This window comes from Syngnathoides biaculeatus, chromosome 17, assembly GCF_019802595.1.
Source record: "Syngnathoides biaculeatus isolate LvHL_M chromosome 17, ASM1980259v1, whole genome shotgun sequence".
Lineage (NCBI taxonomy): Eukaryota > Metazoa > Chordata > Actinopteri > Syngnathiformes > Syngnathidae > Syngnathoides > Syngnathoides biaculeatus.
In genome coordinates this window covers 4,772,516-4,797,331 of record NC_084656.1, presented here as the reverse complement: position 1 = coordinate 4,797,331, position 24,816 = coordinate 4,772,516, and the positions used below count along the sequence as shown (strand labels likewise).

The following is a 24,816-nucleotide window of genomic DNA, read 5'->3' as shown; positions in this document are numbered from 1 at the left end:
GTCAAATTGTGATAGCATTATGACTTTCAAAAGTCACTTTATGACTTCATAGAAATAACCGGATTAACTGTTTTGCTTCACCTTCTCCGAAACATGACATTTCTATCAAAATAGAAAGGTGTACAACTCTTAATCCAGCAAAAGTTGCCATTTCTGGGAGATGGAACAAAACATGATTGTCAAAAATAGGGAAAGAAAGAATTTAAAAAATAAATAAATAAAGCAGATGTGACATGAAAGATAAGCCATTACCAATAGCGAATGTTGTGTTCGTATTTGGGAAAACCGAATCAGAATATGCTGGAGCATTTTCTGCACAAACAGAACTAACACTAACTGAGGCATGTAAACTAATGAAAGAAAAATTCAATGATTTATACACACAACCAATATGCATTTGCAACTGTTCATATTTTTGCACAATACTGAAAAAAATAAAAAGAAAACACAAATAATTTCATCCACAGGCAATGTATGCAAAATTGTTAGTTCAATTACTAAATGAAAACTGCAAAAAACTGTTGCTGTATCCAAATGTGTCACACAGACATCAAACAAAAAATATGAATTCATTGGGAAATTCTTTGCTGATAAAATAAGAAAGGAAGCTGCATGGGGGGAAAAAAAAACCCTAAAAGTATGATATTGATACAACTACAAATCTAGAATTGAATACATTACGAGAAACTCAACAAAAGAGTCCAAAAATGGAACAGGATGTATGGGGGAAAAAAAACTAAAAAAACATCCATGTATGACCAAACAATAAACCAGTTGTACCAAATTAACATGTCTAAATTGAGACATAAGCTAACGCATCTCTTACCAGGAGGGATAATGGCAGGACGGGTAACATTAACATTATACTCACAAAAAAATGAAAAAATTAAAATAAACATTCTCAAAATTGTCCACATAAACTTTATTGAATTAAACCAAAGTGAGATTTATTAATCAAAATGTATGTTTATCACACATTTGCTGCAATGAAGATAATGCTTCTGCTTGCAAAGAACGCTTTGCTCAGCACATATGTCATTATTGTACATATTTGTTTGTTTACATATCGTAACTTTCCAACAACATGCAGACACATAGTCACACAAACACGTTTTTGCTCACCCCCACCCTTTAGATTTGTCACCGTTGGTAGGGACCTCCTAAATCGAATAAAAAGAGAGGTTTCAAGGAAGACTGGTTTAGAACATTCAAGAATTGTACGTGACTCTTCTTCGTTCTCTTTGAGCTCAAGTAACAGAAAACAGGTATTCTCTCATGACTTGGTATTTAACGAATGTCAAATTGTATTTAACTGACACGATATGAAAAAATTTATTGCTTGATCAAAATAGATGCATTCACAAAATGGGTAGAACTCTTTCCAACAGAGCATCCCGACATATTGACATCAGCAGGATATCACATTGGTGGAACCAGAAGACTGGATCCTGGTGAGAAGCAAAAAGAAGCACTGGTATTTTCCCAAGTGGGAATGTCCATTTCAGGTTTTGTTGGAACGGTTTTGTTGAACACTCACAGCTGTAAAAATTACGTTGACTTGGATTCATTTGGAACATTCCAGAAAGGTAATTTCAGTCTAGGATCCGATTGGGGAGGTGAGCTCAAGACTGGTTAACAAGCTGGGTGGAGATTTATAGTATCTCAAAATAGCTGACGGCCAGTTAAGAAATTTAAAGACACTGAACCTATAGGGATACCTAGATGAAATACCTACCCTAAAGTGGTTAGGTCCCGAAATGGGATGCTGTGGAGTGGCCGTAACCATCGTAACATTCTTCCTGGTTTTGAGATATCTGTGGGGTGTCGTAATATTGTCATGCTGTGCACGAAAAGCCTACGGCAATCCAAAACCGAAATGATCCACAATTGGGTTCTCATGCGTGCGATGATGATCCAACATTTATTTTATAATAATCCCATGGTCAAGTCCGACAGATAGGGGAACAAGGAGCAAATTGGAGTGTAGTCAAATTAAGTGGTATATGATGAATAATCTGAATGCATATGAGTTGGGACACTTTGGTGACGGATGAAAATAATGAAGGAGAAAATCCATGTTCGGGCTTTTTCCTCTGGGTCTACATCTCTGGTAGTCCACGCTTCACTTCAAAAGTACAGAGGTAACAGCTAGCACCCTTTCTCCTAGAGCAACATTAGAAAAGGTGAGAGTGATCCAAAAGCTAAAGGTTGATGAGTGGTTTCATGTGATAACAGTCATTTTGGGACAAAATAATAATAGTCTTCTTATGGTGTAACAAGCAGCAACAGCTTTATCAAAAGATTGTGACATTTGCATGGGTCCCAGACTACTTTTACAGATTATACCAGCGCTATTACCAGATAATTGCACCTTGGAAGTATTACGTAAAACAGTACATGATAATGAATGCAAAAATTGGGATAGTGTATATGCATTGACTATTTCTGGAAAAATGAAAACCATTGTTTTCTGATTCTCACCAGGTATTTCACTTGCGTCCATTTGCCAGGAACTGGAAACAAATTGGGAAATTTATCAGCAATGACGTGTAAAATCATTTGGTGATTGAGAATTCATTGAAGCCATTGTCACATAGTGACATCTGGTAGTGGTGCAGAGATAACAGGCTTTTTAATAAATTGCCCAAGAATGTAAACATGATTGTACTTTATTCATCCTATGTCTGTTATTGAATCAACTTCTACTGGACAGGCAATTTCATTTGAACAATGACGTAGGTGAATGCCATGGATATAACGATCCAATATACATCTGCGCATTGTGGTGTTCCAAGTGAGTGTAAATTGACTGACCAAGTGGCAGCTGGACTTGAATCTTTCTCTGTTGGTGTCTTGGTCCAGCCCTGGCTGTGCAGGTTCCCGCGCGGCCGCACTGATTGGGAGGCGCACACCTGCGCCTCATGCTGGCTGATTGGCCCCGGTGTATATAGGACCATGGGGACGACTGATCTGGCGCCAGATCTTTGCAACTCATGCCCCGTTCCTGCACTCCCATATCTCTGATCATTAACCCATGTGTACCGACATCCGCCTGTTCTCCGACTGAGCCCATAAGCCTGACTCCTTTGATACACCTGCCTGGTTTGGTCGATCTCCCATGTACCGACTCCTGCCTGCCCACGGACCTGCTCTCTATGCCTGATGTGCTGACTACCGCTGCTTCACCTGAGACTGACTGCCCGATCCCCGACCGTGGAACAATAAACGTTTTTTCCCGAATTACCTCTGCGCCTCCCGACTCCTGCATTTGGGTCCTACCTCCGTCTCGATGGGTTGTGACAGTTGGTGGTGTGCAACAAACAACAACATGGAGAGAATAAACTACATCCACCATAATGTCAAAATTAGGGAATTGGACTCTAAGTGTTTCTGAGGCTGTGCATGAACAACTCGCAGCCACTTAATCATTGTCATTTCAAAACCAAATAGCCATGGACATGCTCCTGGCTGAAAAAGGTGGAGTCTGTGCTCTCTTTGGGGAGCAATGCACCTTCATCTTGAATCGTATGGCTGCTGACGGTAGTCTGACCAGGGCTCTAGAAGGCCTTTGGGTTCTCGACGGTAAGGTGAATGAATGTCTCTGGTGTTGACACCTCCATGTAGGACAAATGGATGAGTGTGTTCGGCAAATACAAAGCACTTGTTTCATCTATTTTAATTCCATTGCGGTTTTCGCAGCTATTTTGACTTTGTGTGGTTGTTGCTGTATTCTCTGCGCTCTTGCCTAAACTGAATTATTGCCACAGCAATCTCACCCATGGAGAACAAAATGGCAGAGACGTATCCTTTACTGAGGACAAATCATGACTTGCCTGATCTGTTCCCAGGTCCCGCCTGTTATGCTGATACATAAACAATCATTATTCCTCTGAGTGTATCAAAGTAGTCGAAGATCTGGCAAAGTGTCTATTTTGGGTATGTGAGAATTTAAGCAAATTTTCAATTGGATATAAAGTTATCTCATATTTGCTTTCTTGGGTTTTTAATGCTTTTGTGATGCAATGCAATCGAGAGGCCCATTGGGTGCCATGGAAACTTTGCTATGATGTACTTTAACAATGTGATGCAATCAAGTAATATATTATTAATATCAAGTCATATTGGGTGCCGTGGAAACACCAAACAGTGATGCAGAAGACAACAGACTGATGATCTCCAGAGGATGGTGAAGACATCACAGACTCACATGGACTTTTTTTGTCACGGTTGCTTTTTTTGTCACAATTTGCTTTGTGCAATGCGGACCACGCTAAGGAATAAAAAAGTGGAGACGTGGAGATGTGATTAGAACAGGTTGGGGATTGTGAAAGAGAGACATCACGTTCTCCTCGCGAGCCAGAAGTTCATCTTGTCTTCCTTCCAGGAGAATTGTACTTTAAATAATGTTCTAGGCTGCTTAAACCTGACAGACTGCAGAACCAAGGAAGTACAAGAACCCAACAAATATGTTTTTAAATATAAGTCTGTAACTTAGGTTATAATCATTGATTCAAAAGAAAAATATAATACAGGCAATGAGTATGTGCATGCGCACTTTTAAAATTTTTTTTTTTTTTTTTGCTGTATTTTTTTTTTTGTTTTTGCATTTGTACATGAGTTGTGTTTCATGCAAAAATAAATTTAGCACAAGTATACTCTACTTTTTTAGGAGCGAGTGACAGCAAAGATGCCGGGAGCATTGTGCGTCTACCAGGCGAGCAGCTGGCCTGCAGCCTGCACTTTCGACACGATAACCTTGATGCTACACCGTCGGCGTGGCGGGGTTAGGGGAGGGCCAGCGAATCAACGTATTGTTTTGACTAGTCCAGTTCACCTGGATCAGATTCATGCCGTGATAAGTCAGTTCACCTGGGGGGTGGTCACAGAGGAGGTGAAGTTGGCCATCGAAACTAGAGCTCAACTGTAAAAACACCAAAGCGGAATGTCTCACTCCAGGCTCTTGATATCATTACTCCAAAGTACAAAAGAAATGTTCTTATGCACAGGAGCGTCTCTTGTTAAATATAATTTTGTGTTCTTGTTTTTCCAGAATGACATTTTGAGAGAAAACAAGGAAGGTTTATTAAATGCAGTACATTCATTTCATAATGTTAATACACAGTATATGCAAAATGAAGTCTTCTTCTTTTCTTCTTTTCCTCTCGGCTTGTCCCGTTAGGGGTCGCCGCTGCGTGTCATCTTTTGCCATCTTAGCCTATCTCCTGCATCTTCCTCTCTAACCCCAACTGCCCTCATGTCCTCCCTCACAACATCCATAAACCTTCTCTTTGGTCTTCCTCTCGCTCTTTTGCTTGGGAGCTCCATCCTCAGCATCCTTCTACCAATATACTCACTCTGTCGCCTCTGAACATGTCCAAACCATCGAAGTCTGCTCTCTCGAATCTTGTCTCCAAAACATCCAGCTTTGGCTGTCCCTCTAATGAGCTCATTTCTAATCCGATCCAACCTGCTCACTCCGAGCGAGAACCTCAACATCTTCATTTCTGCCACCTCCATTTCTGCTTCCTGTTGTTTCTTCAGTGCCACCGTCTCTCATCCGTACATCATGGCCGGCCTCACAACTGTTTTGTAAACTTTGCCCTTCATCCTAGCAGAGACTCTTCTGTCACATAACACACCAGACACCTTTCGCCAGCTGTTCCAACCTGCTTGGACCGCTTTCTTCACTTCCTTACCACACTCACCATTGCTCTGTATTGTTGACCCTAAATATTTGAAGTCCTCCACCCTCGCTATCTCTTCTCCCTGTAGCCTCACTCTTCCCCCTCCACTTTTCTCATTCACGCACATATATTCTGTTTTACTTCGGCTAATCTTCATTCCTCTCCTTTCCAGTGCATGTCTCCATCTTTCTAATTGTTCCTCTGCATGCTCCCTGCTTTCACTGCATATCACAAGATCATCTGCGAACATCATGGTCCAAGGGGATTCCAGTCTAACCTCATCTGTCAGCCTATCCATTACCACTGCAAACAGGAAGGGGCTCAGAGCTGATCCCTGATGCAGTCCCACCTCCACCTTAAATTCCTCTGTCACACCTAAGGCACACCTCACCATTGTTCTGCTGCCATCATACATGTCCTGAACTATTTTACCATACTTCTCTGCCACACCAGACTTACGCATGCAGTACCACAGTTCCTCTCTTGGTACTCTGTCATAGGCTTTCTCTAGATCCACAAAGACACAATGTAGCTCCTTCTGACCTTCTCTGTACCTTTCCACTAGCATCCTCAAGGCAAATAATACATCTGTGGTACTCTTTCTAGGCATGAAACCATACTGTTGCTCGCAGATACTTACTTCTGTCCTGAGTCTAGCCTCCACTACTCTTTCCCATAACTTCATTGTGTGGCTCATCAAATTTATTCCTCTATAGTTCCCACAGCTCTGAACATCGCCTTTGTTCTTAAAAATGGGAACTAGAACACTTTTCCTCCATTCTTCAGGCATCTTTTCGCCCGCTAGTATTCTGTTGAATAAGTTGGTCAAAAGCTCCACAGCCATCTCTCTAAACTGCTTCCATACCTCTACCGGTATGTCATCAGGACCAACTGCCTTTCCATTTTTCATCCTTTGTAGTGCCTTTCTGACTTCCCCCTTAGTAATCATTGCCACTTCCTGGTCCTTCACACTTGCCTCTTCAACTCTTCCTTCTCTCTCATTTTCTTCATTCATCAACTTCTCAAAGTATTCTTTCCATCTATTTAGCACACTACTGGCACCAGTCAATACATTTCCATCTCTAACCTTAATCACCCTTACCTGCTGCACATCCTTCCCATCTCTATCCCTCTGTCTGGCCAACCTGTAGAGATCCTTTTCTCCTTCTTTCGTGTCCAACCTGGTGTACATGTCTTCATATGCCTCTTGTTTAGCCTTTGCCACCTCTACCTTTGCCCTACGTCGCATCTCGATGTATTCCTTTTGCCTCTCCTCAGTCCTCTCAGTATCCCACTTCTTCTTCGCTAATCTCTTTCCTTGTACGACTCCTTGTATTTTGGGGTTCCACCACCAAGTCTCCTTCTTCGCTTTCCTACCAAAAGACACACCAAGTACTCTCCTGCCTGTCTCTCTTATTATCTTGGCTGTCTTAGTCCAGTCTTTCGGGAGCTTCTGCTGTCCACCGAGAGCCTGTCTCACCTCTTTCCGAAAGGCCGCACAACATTCTTTCTTTCTCAGCTTCCACCACATAGTTCTCTGCTCTACCTTGGTCTTCTTAATCTTTCTACCCACCACCAGAGTCATCCTACACGCCACCATCCTATACTGTTGAGCTATACTCTCCCCTACCACTACTTTACAGTCAATAATCTCCTTCAGATTGCACCGTCTGCACAAAATATAATCCACCTGCGTGCTTCTACATCCACTCTTGTAGGTCACTATACGTTCCTCCCTCATCTGGAAATAAGTAACAGCCATCTCCATCCTTTTTGCAAAGTCCACCACCATCTGTCCCTCAAAGTTCCTTTCCTGGATGCCGTACTTACCCATCACTTCTTTATCGCCCCTGTTTCCTTTACCAATATGTCCATTACAATCTGCACCAGTCACAACTCTCTCGCTGTCTGGGATGCTCAGAACTACTTCATCTAGTTCCTTCTAGAATTTCTCTTTCAACTCTGGGTCACATCCTCCCTGTAGGGCATAGCCGCTAACCACATTATACATAACACCCTCAATTTCAAATTTTAGTCTCATCACTCGATCTGATACTCTTTTCACCTCCAAGACATTCTTAGCCAGCTCTTCCTTTAAAATAACCCCTACTCCATTTCTCTTCCCATCTACTTCGTGGTAGAATAATTTAAACCCTGCTCCTAAACTTCTAGCCTTACTACCTTTCCACCTGCTCTCTTGGATGCACAGAATATCAACCTTTCTCCTAATCATCATGTCAACCAACTCCTGAGCTTTTCCTGTCATAGTCCCAACATTCAAAGTCCCTACACTCAGTTGTAGGGTCTGTGCATTCCTCTTTTTCTTCTGACGATGAATCCGGTTTCCTCCTCCTCTTTGTCTTCGACCCACAGTAGCTGAATTTCCACCGACGCCCTGCAGGTTAGCAGTGCCGGGTGCGGGCGTTGTTAACCCGGGCCACGACCGATCCGGTATGGGATTCTTTAGATCAACGCTCATATTTGTTTGGCACAGTTTTTACGCCGGATGCCCTTCCTGACACAACCCTCTGCATTTATCCGGGCTTGGGACCGGCCTACAGATTGCACTGGTTTGTGCCCCCATAGGGCTGCATGATATGCAAAATTAAGTAAGACCATGAAATGATGAGAAAAAAATATCGGCGATAAGTATACTGTACTATCATTGCATAAAAGCGGCTCTGGCCCATGACAGAAAAACAACATTTGGCAGTTCAAGATTCACGGTTTTGTTTCTGGGTTTGAATTGTGGGTCTGACTTTTCTTGTGTGGAGTTTGCATGTTTTACTGGTGCGTGGTTTTCCTACTGCTACTGCGGCCTATTCTCGCGTTCAAGAAACATCCATGCTACTCTAAATGTTCTGAATGATATGATTGTTTGTCTTATGATTGCCTTGTGACACTGTTTCATGTGTATATTATAAAAGTGAGTGAATCGATTTCACACAACGAGTGAGCCTCACAGTTCTGAGGATCAGGGTTGAAATCTGGCCTCACCTGTGTGGAGTTTGCCTGCTCATTCCATGCCTGCATGGGTTTTCTCCTGGTTCCCCTGTTTGCCCCTATATTCCCCCCAAAAAAACGTGTGGTAGATTGATTGAAAACTAAAAATTTCCCATAGGTGGGAATGTGATTATGAATGATCATTTGAATTGTGGTTCAACAGAATTATTTAAACCAAATTCATAAAACAAGCCTGGACAAAAAATGATGGTAGCCTAATAGATACATTTTGAGGAAATCACTCCAATCAGATGTCATTTTTTTTAACTTTCAAGGACACTTCTGCACCTCTCACTTCCATCAGGTATTTTGGGTTACTCTTCATGAGTAAACTGCTCCAGCTATCTCATGTGCAGGGCGCTTTCTCCAGGTGGCATGTTTCAGCTTCTTCCACATATGCGCACAAGGATTTAGATTGAAGCACATAGTGTTGTGAAAAGATATTTGCCCCTGTAATAACCACAACTCTAGTGTGGACCCAAATGCACGACTCGGTAGACAGGGAGGCAGTTAAAAGAAGGTCCTTATTCATTCCAAGTTCGTAAACCGGAGAGTCAGTCAGAGAGAGCAGCAGTATCAAGAGCGTCAAGCTTTCAGGGTTGGTCGGAGGGCAGGCGGAGGGCGGTATAAAGGGGTTCAGGATCAGGAACAAGGAAATGCGGGAATGAGGCATGGATGGCAACGATCTGGCAAAGCCAGACCATCAGCTGGGCCCTATATATACTAGGGTTAATTATCCCTGATGAGGCGCAGGTGTGCAGGGGACCTGCACCGCCAGGGCTGGGACCGGCAGGACCATGACAGTACCTTCCCCCCTCCTCCCCCCTACGACCAGCTCCAGACGACCCAGGAGTCTCACGATGGGATGCGTGGAAGTAAGGCTAGGGTCCACAATAAAATGGGACGGGATCCAGGAACGTTCTTCTGGGCCATACCCTTCCCAATCCACCAGGTATTGAACCCCTCTCCCTCTCCAACGGGATGATAGAAGTCGACGTACCGAGTACACCTTACCTCCATCGATCATGCGGGGGGCGGAGGGGGCTTGACTGGGGGTACTAATGGCGATGGACGAGTCGGTCGAAGCCGGCTTACATGGAATGTGTGATGAACCCTCATCGATCTGGGAATCTTTAAGGAAACAGTGACAGGGTTAACGATCTTGGTGATAGGACAGGGCCCCACGAACCTGGGAGCTAGGTTGTGACTCCTTCCGCAGTGGAAGATTCTTTGTGGACAGCCATACGCATTGTCCCACTTTGAGCACTGGTGGCCTTCTTCTCTTGAGGTCTGCCGCAGAACTTGTAGGAGCTGCCCTTGCGTAGTAACGTCTTTCTGGCTAGTTCCCAGGTCCGTTTGCAGCATCTCACCACTGCCAATGCGGATGGCACCGCGGAGTCGGCGGCCACAGATGGAAACTGAGGGAGGGTACCCATGAATGATGCGGAACAGAGCCATACCTGTGGAAGTAGAAGGCAGTGAGTTGTTGGCATATTCCACCCATCCGAGGTGCTGGCTCCAAGTGCTGTGATCAAGTGATGCCAGACAGCGTAGACCAGTCTCCAGATCCTGATTTATTGTTTCCATTTGGCCATTGGACTCTGGCTGATGGCCTGATGTGAGGCTTACTTTTGCCCCGATGAGTGTACAGAACATCTTCCAGAATCGAGACATGAATTGTCCGACACTACATCCACGGGCAGACCATGATAGCGGACGACTTTGTCTAGCAGTAGCTGCGCAGTCTGCTTGGTGGACGGAATCTTAGGAGCTGGTATGAAGTGGCCCATCTTAGAAAACCGATTGATGACTGAGAGTACCACTGTGTTCCCCTGGGAGCAGGGTAGACCTGAACAAAGTCTAGAGAAATTTGTGACCATGGGTGAGAGGGAATTGGTAGCGGCCATAGCTCACCCATAGGTCGCAGGCGAGAGGTCTTATTGGCCATACAGATCGGGCACGCGTCGACATACTCCCTCATGTCCCTTCCCAGGTTTGGCCACCAAAACCATTGTTCAACTACTGAGCGGGTCTTTACCATGCCGGGGTGACAGACGGTCTTGTTTGTGTGGGTCCAATTGATGACGTCTCCTCGTAGCGAGGTTGCCACGAACAGACGACCGGAACGGGATTCAGCTGGGCCCGGAGAGTTCCTTAGAGCCTCCTTTCTTTCTTCTCAATCTCCCAGGTGAACTCAGACACGAAGCAGGCCTCCGGAAGTATAGGAACACTCACGGCTTCCATTGACTCCCCTTCATGGATCCGGGATAGTGCATCCGGTTTGCCATTCTTCGAGCCTGGACGAAAGGACAGTGAAACGGAAGCAAGTTAAAAAAAAAAGTGCCCACCTGGCTTGGGGAGCATTCAATCTTTTAGCAGTCCTCAGGTACACCAAGTTCTTATGGTCAGTAAGGACCAGAAATGGCACTTGCGATCCCTCCAGCCAGTGCCTCCATTCCTTCAGCGCCGTTTTGACCGCCAATAATTCTCGATCACCCACATCATAAGTCTGCTCTGCCGGAGTCAGTCTCTTAGATAAGAAGGCACACGGGTGAAGTCTTCCATCCCTTGCACACCTCTGGGAGAGTATTGCTTCCATTCCCGAGTCTGATGCATCCACTTCTACCACAAACTGCCTCTCTGGATCTGGCATGATGAGGACTGGAGATGTGGTGAAACTCGACCTAAGTCTATGAAAGGTCTCCTGGCAGGTCACATCCCACTCGAATGAGTTGCGGGTTGAAGTGAGGGCGTGCCTGGGTGCAGCTATGGAACTGAAGTTCCTGATGAACTTGCGGTAGAAATGAGCGAATCCGATGAATCTCTGCACCTCCCTGCGATTGGTGGGAGTGGACCATTTGAGGACAGAGTCGACCTTACTGAGATCCATGTGATCTGTCCCTCAGCCAAGATGAATCCCAGGAATGTGATGGAAGGTCAGTGAAACTCACACTTTTCCATCTTGACATATAGGTTATGTCGTAGTAGCTGCTGCAGCACTTCCCTGGCTCAAGAGAAGAACAAAATGTCGAGGTAGACGAACACATTCTTGTTCAGTCTCTCCGATAGCACATCATTAATAAAATTCTGAAAAACCACTGGCGCATCAGTCAGACCATACGGCATTACCAGGTACTCGTTGTGGCCTGTTGGTGTATTAAAGGCAGTCTTCCACTCGTCCCCTTCTCTGATGCGTACCAGATGGTGCACATTTCGTAAATCCAACTTGGTGAAGATCCCGGGCCCCTTGTAGCAGCTCGAATGTGGTGGCAATCAGGGGAAGAGGGTACCTGTTCTTGATGGTGATGTCGTTAAGTCCCGGGTAATCAATACAGGGCCGTAGCAGAGTGTCCTTCTTTTTGACGAAGAAGAATCCTGCTCCAGCTGCTGACGATGATGCTCGGATGAGTCCTGCCGCCAGCAACTACTCCACATACTCTTTCATGGCTTTGTGTTCCGGTCCTGTTAATGAAAAGAGCCTCCCTCGAGGGGGTGAGGTCCCGGGCAACAACTCGATAGCACAATCGTCCAGGCGGTGCGGTGGAAGGGATTTGGCCTTTGCCTCGGAAACTACTTCCTTAAGGTCCCGTTAACAAGATGGCACTGCTGATAGTTCCGGCACAGACTTCAACTCCTGCAAGTCGACTGGCGTGATCTGTAAATTCCGCTCTTTTAGAGCCCTGAGACATGCCTTACTGCATTCATCGCCCATGCCCTGATTTGACTGGTGGTCCAGTCAATGTGTGGGTTGTGTCTTTTAAGCCAGGGGCTGCCCAGGATGACATCGCTGCTCCGCAAGTTAAATACGTGGAAACTTATCTTCTCGGTGTGAGCGTCCGGAAATGTCATCCTCAGAGATTGCGTATGGTGAGTTACTCAGCATAGGAATTTACCATTGGCAGCGTATGCGTTGCGTAACCGTTGTGTCTGAAAGGTCACTCTGCTCAAGGCCTCGACTACCCATGGATTAATCAGGTTGCCGTCCGATCCCGAGTCAATAAAGGCCGACCATCGAGCCCCTCAACCTGCATCTGCTCCGTCACGGTTATGGCGTCGGCAGAAGGGGAACCAGTGGCGCCCTGCTCTCCTTCTAGTAGCGCGTCCACTTGTCCCTGGATCACTAGCCTCTGGTTGATCTTGAGAGATAGGGCGATGAGTGAATCCAGGGAGGTAGGCAATTCTACTGCAATGAGGTGACTGCAGATCTGCGGCGAAAGCCCTTGGAAAAAGGCGTCGAGAGGCGCATCCTCATTCCATCGACTGTCAGGTGTTCTGATGCGAAACGCGATAGCATAATCTGCCTCGCGACGCTGCACCTGTCTGAGTGTAATCAACGTCGCCACTGCTTTGCGTTCCGGCGAGGCATACTGGAAAAGTTGCATCATGGCACATACGAAGGAGTATCAGGAGTGGCCTGTTCCGGTGTTACGACTCCACTCTGCTGTGGCCCATGCCTCTGCTCTTCCCGTCAGTTGGGATATGACGAAGGGAAATGTTGCGTGGTCTGTCGGGAAGGCGGAAGCCGATAGTGGAGGTCATACTGGGCGAGGAAGGATTTGATGTTCCCCGTGTCGCCGGAAAAGCGTTCAGGCCGGGAGAGAGGTGTGGCCCCGAACCGCTGAAACTCTGGGACTGGCGGGGTAGTCGAAGCGGCTTGGACTGAGGTAGGAACTGTGGCGGGCGCCGTCGACATAACGTTAGCGGCGCTAGCCTGAGATGCTAGTCATGGATCTAATCGGGCACAGATATCGAGAACTCTTTGGTTGGTAACCTAAAGAGCAGTCTCCTGCTCGGCCAGGCATCTGCCCTGCATCTGTAGAGAGCGGCGGATGGCTTCTGGGTCGATGTCGTGGCCAGATCGTTCTGTCATAACCACAACTCTTGTGTGGAACCAAATGCACGACTCAGTAGACAGGGAGGCAGTTAAAGGAAGGTCTTTATTCGTTCCAAGTTCACAAGCCGGAGAGTCATTCAGAGAGAGCAGCAGTATCAAGAGCGTCAAGCTTACAGGGTTGGTCGGAGGACAGGCGGAGGTCGGTACACAGGGGTTCAGGATCAGGAACAAGGAAGTGCGGGAACGAGGCATAGATGGCAACAATCTGGCAAAGCCAGACCGTCCACTGGGTGCTTAAGAGTATATACTCAGGTTAATTAACCCTGATGAGGTGTCGATCTCCAGGGGACCTGCACCGCCAGGGCTGGGACCAGCAGGACCATTACAGCCCCCTTTCCGATTTCGTCACCCAAGGAAATACAAAATGCAGTTTTCAAATGACAATTTAAGTTTTTCAGGCACAAAAAAATCCCAACCTTTCTGAGCGTCTGTGGAAAAAGTAATTGACCCCGGAACACGTTGTTGCCGCACTTGGCAGCAATAACTGAAATTAAGCATTTGCAATAACTGGTGATGAGTCTTTCACATTGCTCTGGAAGAATTTTGACCCACTCTTCTTTGAAGAATTCTTTTAACTCCACCATATTGGAGGGTTTTTTTAGATGAACTGCCTGGTCACATAACAGCATCTCAATAGGATTTAAATCTGGACTTTGATTTGACCACTCCAAAACCTTTTTTTTTTTTTTTTTTTTTAAGCCATTCAGAGATGGTGTGTTAGTGGTGTGTTTAGGATCAGTCCTGCTGCTTGATCCAAGAGCGCTTGAGTTTGAGGGAACAAACTAATGGCCAGACATTCACCTTCAGGATTTTTCTGCTTGAAGTGCCTGCCAAAAAGTTCCACTTTTGTCTCATCTGTCCCAAGGTCATTCTCCCAGAAGCTTTGTGGTTTTTCAACATGCAGTTTGGGAAATTCCAGTCTTGCTTTGTTTTAGGATTTACAACAGTGGTGTACTTAGTTGTCACCCATGAAGTCCACCGTGGCTTAAATGATGACTGATGTACTTTGATCTTGGAGTTCAACCTTTATTTTTTTTTAGGTTGTTCTGGGGTCTTTTGTGACTATTGCTATTAGCCATCATGTTAGTTTGTCATAAACGTTACATCTGTTGGTACATCAAGGGAGATTGGCTACAGACTTGTAGATCTTAAAACTCTTCACTGTCGTTTCACCGACATCAAGTTGACAATTTCACAATGACTCAATGGAATCAGGCTGAGTGAGGAAAAACTGGGAAATCCCAAATTCTTTTTTTTTCTTTAGACATTTTTATTCAGACCAAAGTCAATATTTTAAGCCCAATTTTATTTTTAGAAAAACATTTTCAAAAACGAAGTAAATAAAGATAGCACCAATCTCTAAACTATAATATTAAGGGGGAAAGCTCAACACATTAGCAGGCACTGGGTTTCACGATAGTGACACGGGTACAGCTAGTCTGACTGCCCAATGTTCCATTTTTATGTTTTTTTTTTTTTTTTAGGTCAGGCAGAATGGAGCAGAGATGAGAATGACCAATTTGTGGAAAAAAACTGAAAATGTCTGCCAGAGGGGTGGGGGGATGGGGTTAAAGGGGGTGCGCCCCCCTTTGGGCATGAATTTTGTTTTTATAAAACACACTGTTAAATGGTGACCTCTGGTTACTTCTAACAGTGTAAATACAGGGCAATCATAATATTTTGAAAACTTAAAACATGAGTCCAAATAACCAAAATAACTTTGCGAAACTTATATCAAATAGGCTACTGCACTTACAAGTTATACTTCAGAAATAAGTACACAATTTGTTTATATATATATTTATATATAGATAGATAGATCTATATATACAAGAGATCATGAAATATAAAAGTGAGCGATAAAATGCATGATCTACAGGGCTAGTGCTACAGAGAGGCCTAATCATTAACAGCTGTCAAATATATATTTGAGAAATTTACATCCAATTTACCTTTGTGTTTCCTGGTTAGGATATGGTCCTGGACATTTTTTGCTCCTATCGGAAAACAGAGGGCACAGCACTTTGCCGGGAAAGTCCACTTTTTGTATGTTTAGTTAGACGTTGATACAGTTTTCGTTCCTATCTGCATGGTTACACTTTTTTTCAAGCCATGCCCATCTGAAACTGTTTTTTACCCCATGGTTTTGATCAATTTACCTGGCACAATCTTCATCTTTGCGCTCCAAGACTTTCGCCACACTGACAAACGGGCAGATCGCTCGATAACATGTGCGTACATATATCTATAAGTTATAACTATGCCATAGTAAACAGAATGCTTCTCTATGAAATGCTAACATCTGAGTGAAAATACCAACGAAATAGCGCCAAAATGCTGTTATTATGAACACAAAAATTTAATCCACACAGATAGCAATGCCGATTTCCGCTATCACAGCTGTGACTCATTTCAAGACAAGCATTGTAGATAGATTCTGGTAGCCAGTCTTATTCACAGCCTCGCCCCGCGTCAAGCCATAACACCCCCACCCAAATTTTCTCAACAGATTTACACATTTCACAAAAATGTCAATTTCAGCTGAAAAAAAATGAATTCCGCATATGCACAGAAAATTGCCATCTCTGATGGAGGATCTATACCCCTTTTATGGAGGAAACATTTTATTGTCAGTTTTCAAACTTTTGTTGTGGTTTGTTGATATAATAAATGTACTTTGAGAATCAGAGTCGATCCCATCTTCCAGATGACCTTAAATCCCAGTATTTTAATGGAATTTGTTAACCTTACTGAACATAAAGTTACTTAAACGGCCCAACTTCTGTTGTGTTTTGTGCAAAACTGCCAGCTGCCGAGAAGTGCCGCTGTGACATGAACAAATGTGACATTCGCTCAGGAACATGTTTGCAAAAACTGAAGCGTGTCATGACAAAGACTCACTCCATTCATGCTCGATGTTCATTCCACAGCCTGCGCAGCATCACTGCCACGCGCAACAGCTCCATCTACTGTTAAACATCAACAGCATATTTGAGTCAATTTCTCAGTTTCATCCTTTTACTCGATGCCTTTGAGCGAGTGGTAGATATGTTTTGGCAAAATGACATAACCCTCAATGAAAGGAGTTTGTGCGTCGCACGCTGTCCTGACGGTCTTGCAGGAGACCCTCAGGCTCTTGAGCTGCCTCTCCTGACGCCGACACTTTTGTTGTGTTGTTTTCAGCTTCTTCCTTAGCAGCTCAAGCTGCTCTTCCAGCTGCTGGATACGCTTCTTCTGCCGTGCAGAGTCCTCTGCTGTGTAGTTATGGTCACAGGAGACCACCACCGTGTCGCTAGGATTGTCAGGTGCACTCCTTACAGGCTCAGAGCCCACCTCCTCCATCACATCGTCAGAGGTCAGAGGAAAGGAGAGGGGGAAGTGAATCTCAGAGGGGAAGGGATCCTCCAGACACTCCTGGTGTGAAAAAAAACTTTTTCAAGACATTTTTACTGACCAAAATCCCCATATACATAAGAGAAATGGAAAGATTTAGAACTGAAGATATAAACACACACTTGGAATTTTCCTGACCTCTCTAAGCTTGATGTCGAGATTCCAGTCAAAGAGCGAAGGGACGGCATTCTCCTTCAGCACGCGGTTGTTGCATTCTCTCTTGAAGCAGTCTTTGGTGAAGTGCTGTGAGCAAATATTACTGTACTTTGATGGCTTGAAATTGTTTCTCCTCATTGCCGCCACCCATTTACTACAGATGTCTGGACGCGCCAGTGGAAACCTAGTGAACAAAACCAATCACAATATTAAATGACACCTAACCGAATTCTTCCCAAGAGGTGTTTCCACTGTTTTAGCTGCCTAACCTGTGATAGCATGTGAATGAGTAAAATGCATATAGCAGATTTACATCCTCAGTTTAATATTAATTGCTCCACTTGGGTTAAGTGAATCTTTCATAAAGCAATTTAAAACAGCATCTCAACTCAGAAGATATTATTATAGCTAAGGTGAACAGTGTAGTAAGCAAGTGTGTCTCTAAATTTTAACTGTACCATGTGACTTGATTTAACATCTAATAAGCCAACGCCATCAAAACTGCAAGCAAACTCCCTAAGAGTAATGATTCGAGCGTTTCTGCCAGATAACTAACCTATGTATCCACTTGTTGCCATTCATTCAACAAAATAAGTTTGGGCACACACAGTATGTCTAATTTTTGTAAATACAAGGTTCTAGTTGTCGGTGGGGGGGGTGGACTTTTTCATTTATTTGCAAACCCGTAATTCAGTGGCTGTAGAGTCGAAAAACAAATTACACAGACAAGTTACAAATACGACATACAGAACAGTATATTCAACTACAGCCGCACGAGATTTTCATAACGTTTAAATGACATAAAATGCTATTTTTCTTTCCGAGAAAATGGTGAATACCACCCATCATATCATGTACAGTAAATTCACGAGGTTTCTCCGTAATATTTGAACAGCTCATGCTAATAATCAACACAGAGTTGACGTGAACTCACTTGTGAAAGGAGATTTCTTTGTCTTTGTGATAACGGTTTTTACAGCCATAAGCAGAGCAAGTTTGTACCATCGCTGCTGTCCGAACAACTCCAAGTACACTCGGACTGCGTGTTACCGATTAGCACAACTGCGCTAAAATGCTAACCTTTATCTCCACGAGCTTCACGCACTGCCACTAGCAATGATGGCGGCCGCATTGTAATTACGTATTAGTCACATGCAAATGTTTAGGGACCCGATTGGCCATGACGTAACTCCTGAAAGCCAATCAATTGCCTTTAAATAAAGATACCGTCTTAAAAGGCAATTCAGCGGGAAAGCGTAGTACATAAAATTGTCACAAGAGGGCGAGGGACTGAGTTTTCGCCATGCATAACTATGTATTATGAAAATGTAAAGTACTACGAAGTTTCTCTTTGAAGTGTATTCATTAAAATGCACTTTTTATGTCAAGAAAGATAACTCATTTGACTCGACATGAAAGTATATACAGATTTCTTTTATACCAATAAAATTATTTTTCAAATGCTTACTTAACTGATACCATACTCACACAATACAATAAAGTAAGTACAACAAACGTTTGGGTCATGAACCAGAAATTTTTATTAATCATAAAGGTGATTTTAGAAAGCAGGCTGTTTTTCAAAGTTTTATACAGAACAAAAGCCACCAGAAACACACTGTGAAAACATATACACAGCACTGACAGTATATGTGACAAACTTAATAAAACATTGAAGGCCTCAAAATTTTCAGACTGAAATATGTTGATGCTGATAAATGAAAACATTTAGTCCAGTTTATTGCAAACTAATATGTACTGTAATTTTGACATTGTGCAGATAAGTCAAAATGTAAATACATTTGCACTGCATGTAAAATAGACCAAAGTAAGATGACATTAAAATGTCATTAAGAACAGCACATTTTTATCAGAACGTATTAGTTCTTTGCCTTGAGCCGTCATCACACAAATACATACATCATCAGCAACCACAGCAGCAAAGAAAAGGGGCAACAATCCAAAATAAATTGAAACCAAATGAAATTTCCCAGTAACATTTTTGTTGCATAAACAAAACAAAAAATCTGAAGCTGACATTTAACTGGACTTGTAAGAAAGCAATCACATTGAGTGCCCCCCCACCCCCCCAATCATGGATGTGTTTGTTACTCATTTGGGTTCTAAAAAGTGCACATGGGACTGAGAGTTTATTTTAAAATTGTTGAAGAGACAATTCAATAATTGCGCTCGTGAAGTACAACTCTGTAAATAGTCCAAACTTTTCGTTGTCATTTAACTCAAAAATAAATGTTCAAATCAAAACAAAAAAAGGTTCAAACTTTTCCAAACAAATCAAAAGAGGATGCCGCTTTATGATTCTGGAAAAAATAAACAGGGTCAAATGTAAAATTATGAATAATAAGCCTGTGGAAAAACTTGTGTACATTGCAGGGCTACTCTTTTATTTATTTTTTAGCAAATTCAACCAATGAAAGAAAAACACTGTCAAATAAGTGTATTCAATTTCTCTTAATACTGAAGGTTCACTGGTTCACACACACACCCACCCACACGCACGCACACGCACAAAAGAGAAGCTCAGAGTCATAATCATGGACATGGCCTATTATCTTAGTTTCCAGCCAATAAAAAAAGCGGTCTTTTCATTTACACTAATGACTCATTTGTGTTTAATACAATTCAATACTTCAGTACTCTTTCATCAGGTAGATGTACTGCAACACCTCAGAGGCAGCAAAGGCTACATACAGCCCATTCCTTAGTCTGAAAGCTGATTTACAGGAATTTAATTTGTAGCCAATCTTCACCCCTCAAATAAAAAAAAAAAAGTTATAACTACGAGACACTTAAAACTCAGCAAACCTTATGGTGATCAACTATGCATTTGTAAAGCCTTATAAGTGCAGGGTTTAATTTCAATGAAGCCGATGTGGTTTAAAAGAGGTTAATATAGCAGTTATTTGAAGAACAGCACATTTGTTAACAAGTTAAGCTTAAGGACAAACCAGTGGGAAAAAAAAAAAACAAAGAGACTTGTCAGTCTTCACTTTAAGGGTGCAGTAGTCCTGATGTAAGAGGAAACAACAAATTCATGCTCTTGCAGTCCCACTTCAGGATCCACTGCTACTGCAGGATGAGCAGTGTCAGGTGTGTTCAGATTCTTCCAGAACTCTTGTGCGCCTTAATGATGCTTATCATCAATGCCAGTTTTAACAGCAAAGAGATCATTTCTCATGAAAAACTCTCGTTTGCGTGTGGCTTTTTACAGGTGCTGCAGAAGAAGACAAAACGCCGGACGGTTCCATTTCAACTTGAAATATGACTGCAATATTTCCACATTCAAAAATCCACATCTCGTAACCTTTACTACATGGCTGAATCTATTCCTTCACTACCTCTTCCTCATTCTCCTCTCCCTCCTCCTCTTCTTTCTTTCCTCCATCTCCACCTGAAGCCTCAGTCTTGCCATTATTTCCTCCAACTTCATCTCCATTAGCTCCATCTTCCACTTCTTTTGATTCTTCCTCAGCCTGAAAAAAACAAAGTTTTATTACTGTGTGACTTTCAGTTATTGCGCTATTATCTTAAAAATAGGAAGTAATGGTCCTCTAGTGGCGGCACAGTGACTCAGCTGTAAAGTGTTGGCCTCACAGTTCTGAGTTCTAGGGTTCAATCCGGGCCCCACCTGTGTGGAGTTTGCGTGTTCTCCCTGTGCCTATGAGGGTTTTCTCCGGGCACTCTGGTTTCCTCCCACATCCCAAAAACATGCAACATTAATTGGATACTCTAAATTGGCCCGAGGTCTGATTGTGAGTGCCGTTTGTCTCTATGTGTCCTGAGATTGGCTGGCAACCAATTTAAGGTGTACCCTGCCTCCTACCCATTGACAGCTGGGATGGGCTCCAGCACTCTCGTGACCCTTGTGAGGATAAGCGGATAAGAAAATAAATGGATGGATGGTCTTCTCAGTATCCAGTGGAAGTTCCTTTGTCCTCACTAGTAAGACAAATCAGCGCACTAGTACAACAAAGAGGAGGGACTTGTGCAGCAGTGTCCGCGGGCCCAACAGGAAGATAAAAACAGGTTAACTGCAAGTTTTCAATCAAAATAACTGTTGTTGCTAATTTTGTCCACTGGAAGTCGCAAAGACACCTGCTTAAAAGATCATCCATCCACCCATTTTCTTAGCCGCTAAACCTGACACGGGTCGCAGGAGTGCTGGAGCCCAACCCAGCAATCTTCGGGCAGGAGGCGGGGTACACCCTGATCTGGTTGCCAGCCAATCAAGGGTCAAATAGAAACAACCTTTGGGAAATTTGGAGATTCCAATTAATGTGTGTTTTTGGGATGTGGGAAGAAACCAGAGTGTCTGGGATTTGAACCCCTCAGAACTGTGAGGCAGACACTCTAACTTGTCTGTGCCACCACTTAATTGATCACATACCTCTTCAAATCTGTGATCCACAACAAGCGGGTCCAGGCCCATTTGGTATAAACAACTTACTACTTAAATCAGTGGTACCAGACCAGACAGATAAGTTGAAGGAGGAAAAAAGTTCCATATTATTAACACAGGAGACTGGAATTCCCCACTAAATCCCACTAATGATTAGGGACTAATATGGACACAACTCCCAGCCCACCCCACCCGTGTTGGCAATTACCTAACATTGTGAAATTGCCCTGTCAGCAGAGGTGGGAGGGCAGAGGTAACTAAGCCAAATTTTCAAGTATCTGTTCTTTAATTGAGTATTTTTTTAATTTTACTCTTTTCTTTTGAACCAAATGTCTGTACATTTTCCTAACATTTTTAAAATGAGTTTGCTACTTTTAAAAACCTTCAAAAAGTAAGAGCCGCATAGGAAGCAGAAGACCCAAAAAACTGAAACCGGAAGTAACTGAATGTGTTCATATACTGCGTTCCATTTAGCTGGAAATGACATCCCTCCCGAGTTACCAGTGGTCGATCTACAAAGTCGGAAAACAAGATGTCGACCGCAACAACTACCTTGCGTTTGTTTTGTCAGAATGCAACTTAAACTTCTGGACAAATATGTGGTCCTTTTGCAACTTTCAAACACAGTGAATAAAGTGGAAACAAAGAGGCAGAATGGAGCCAATTTCTTTGTATCGGCGTATTTTTTTGTTTACAAGTAGCAGTGTTTTTCCCTCTGTCACCGAGTTGACGACTGGAACCAATTGCGCTTTGTCCTAACCACGGCAAAATAAAACAGCTTTTGTGAGCTCTCTCTTTACTTCATTACAATCCAACATCGCTATTATTTTAGAAGACATTAATATAGTACTATAGGAATATATTAATGTGTACTTTACGTTAATGTATACACATCTTGATTCCTGTATACACTAATACAATGATATAACTGATAATCTTAGTAACGGCAGTTTTAATGAAAAGATCAACTACGACAAACAAAATAAAAACTATAAAAAAACCTATATAATATACTGTATATAATAATGTATTTCTCCAGATAATGATTTATATGGATTCAAGTACCTCCTGATATTTTGTTATGATCATTTGTATTTTAATTGATGTTTGCACTGTTTCAGCTCCACGCTCCTTGTCTCTCAATGATTTGACAGATTTTTTTTTCAACAGTAGTTCTCAATTTTTTTTTCCATAAATTTCGGCTTGTCTCTTAATTTATATTCCGTCTCGCTTACTTGCAACATTTTCAGGACAAAGTTCAAGTGGCGGCACCTGCAAGATCTGCAGAGCACCCAGATTGATTTAGTGGTGATGATCATAGTGGCGGCTTGTTTTGTCCACATGTAGACGGGTGCTTTGGAGATTTTCAGAAACACCCCAATAGACGTTTACATCAGGCAGATTAAAATGATTAGAGGAAGCCCTGCATATGTCATGAGGTCACGCTATGACACGATCCTGATTTTTCTTAGGGTTCATACTGTAAATGGGTATCAATAATGAACGGTTGTTTTTATTATAAACTGCAATCACTCCAAGTAGAAATATATTCGGCAAAACAAAGTTTCTCCTTGTAGCAAGAGTGGTACAAAAGCAACACTTTGCAAAAGTGCAAACACAAAATGGAAACTCAGGTGTTACAATTTTAACACTTTGGGCCTTTTTATACTCCCACGCCCACATTTTATAATGTGACTGATGCATTAAGCCTCAAAGCCCCTTGGAGGCACTTGATGCGTCCAAGGCAAAAATCGTTGCTGCAAGTAGAATGCTGCTGTGATCATCTCTCGTGATTGTTCTGTTTTAATCACACGCTGTTTGTGATGCCTTTCCTAACTTCTGCCACTTAAAAAAAAATGTATCAGGACTACTGGCAACCTTTCATTGCTTAGTGACGCTGTGTTTTTATATTGAAAAATGTTAGTAATATTCCAGCTGGAAAGCGCTGTCCTCACAGTTCTGAGGTCCGAGGTTCAACCAGGTACCGCCTGTGTGGAGTTTGCATGTTCTCCCCGTGACTTCGTGGGTTTTCTTCAGGGACGCCAGTTTCCTCCCACATCCCTAAAACATGCAACATTAAATGGACACTCTAAATTGCCCCTAGGTGTGATTGTGAGTGTGGCTGTTTGTCTCTATGTGCCCTGCGATGCGCCTTGCAACAGTTCAGGGTGTACCCCGCCTTCCACCCGTTGACAGGTGGGATAGGCTCCAGCACTCCCCATGACCCTTGTGAGGATAAGCAGCTAAGAAAATGCATGGATGGATGAATTACCGGATACTTTAAAATAAGGCTGGTATCGGTACTTTACCCTTCCCCACTGGATCCCAAGGATATAAAATTGTGGCCTTATGTAGTTTTAGGGGATTATCAAGTGTGAGTACGTGATGATGCCTTTCCCCAGGAGAATTACCTGTATTACGCGGTTCCTCCTTCGGCTGGGAACCCGGGCCTTCATCCTGCGGGACAGCGCAAGCAGTTTGTTGTGTCTCTGTCTCCTCCTCGCCTTCTCCTCCTCCTCCCTCCGCTTCTCATCCGCACGGTCCGAGTCCGAATCATCCTGCCGCTGAACCCTGCACCTTTTCCTGGGCTGCACCATCCTCTTCGGCTGAGTCATAACCTCCTTCTTCCCCCCATCATCGTCATCGTCGTCATCATCATCTTCGTCGTCATCATCTCGCTCCTTCGCCGTGCTCGAGGACGAGGAGGTTTCGTCGCCTCCCAGAAAAGAGCGCTTTCTTCGCGTCACTGAGCGGCTGTCGTCGCTGGATGTGGCTCCGGAATCACTCCTTTGCCATTCCTCCTGGTCGCTGTCCTCCGGGGAGCTATGGAAGTCGGACTGGGAAGCGGACGACGACGAAGAGGAGAAGGAGCCCTCGTCACTGTCGTCTAGGATGGAGGCGGGCAGACCGATTTGTCGCTTCTTGGACAGCTCCGTCTTGGTTTTGCGCATCGAGGCGAACATTTTGCGCTTGTACAAGCTCTCCATGGTTGCACACGGGGCCTGAGACCAGTGACATGAAACAAAAAAACAACAAAAAAGACGAGTACGACACACTTGAAACACGCTAGTCTATCACCCGCGCATCGATATATAAACGTGCAGCTCTTCTGAGAAGCTGCAGCAGATGTGAACTCTTCGAGTGGCACAATCGATTGCTTCAGGTGCCTTGCACAAAAGCAAAAAAAAAGCCTTACAGCTGCATTGAAATGTCAAAGCGTCACATTCCTCTGCTGCTCACACTGTTATTATTGTGGCTCCCACTTC

General features: G+C 43.5%; 2 protein-coding genes across 4 annotated transcripts; both read right to left on the bottom strand.

Annotated features, from left to right (window-relative positions):
* Nucleotides 1-15,653: 15,653 nt before the first annotated feature.
* On the bottom strand, nt 15,654-18,282 carry thap1 (THAP domain containing, apoptosis associated protein 1). The gene is made up of 3 exons (XM_061802097.1): nt 18,065-18,282; nt 17,113-17,314; nt 15,654-16,995 (listed from the first exon to the last, which is right to left on the bottom strand). Exons 1-3 carry the CDS (start codon nt 18,133-18,135, stop codon nt 16,600-16,602), a joined length of 669 nt encoding a protein of 222 aa, XP_061658081.1. The 5' UTR covers nt 18,136-18,282; the 3' UTR covers nt 15,654-16,599.
* Nucleotides 18,283-18,409: 127 nt separating this feature from the next.
* On the bottom strand, nt 18,410-24,816 carry ccdc82 (coiled-coil domain containing 82). 3 transcript variants are annotated; one of them, XM_061802095.1, is made up of 3 exons: nt 23,962-24,813; nt 20,490-20,624; nt 18,410-20,365 (listed from the first exon to the last, which is right to left on the bottom strand). In XM_061802095.1, exons 1-3 carry the CDS (start codon nt 24,535-24,537, stop codon nt 20,357-20,359), a joined length of 720 nt encoding a protein of 239 aa, XP_061658079.1. In that variant the 5' UTR covers nt 24,538-24,813; the 3' UTR covers nt 18,410-20,356. The 3 variants fall into 3 exon arrangements, with proteins under 3 accessions (XP_061658079.1, XP_061658077.1, XP_061658080.1); XM_061802096.1 differs by lacking the exon at nt 18,410-20,365 and adding an exon at nt 23,506-23,611 and having other exon boundaries at nt 20,495-20,624; nt 23,962-24,816; XM_061802093.1 differs by having other exon boundaries at nt 18,410-20,624.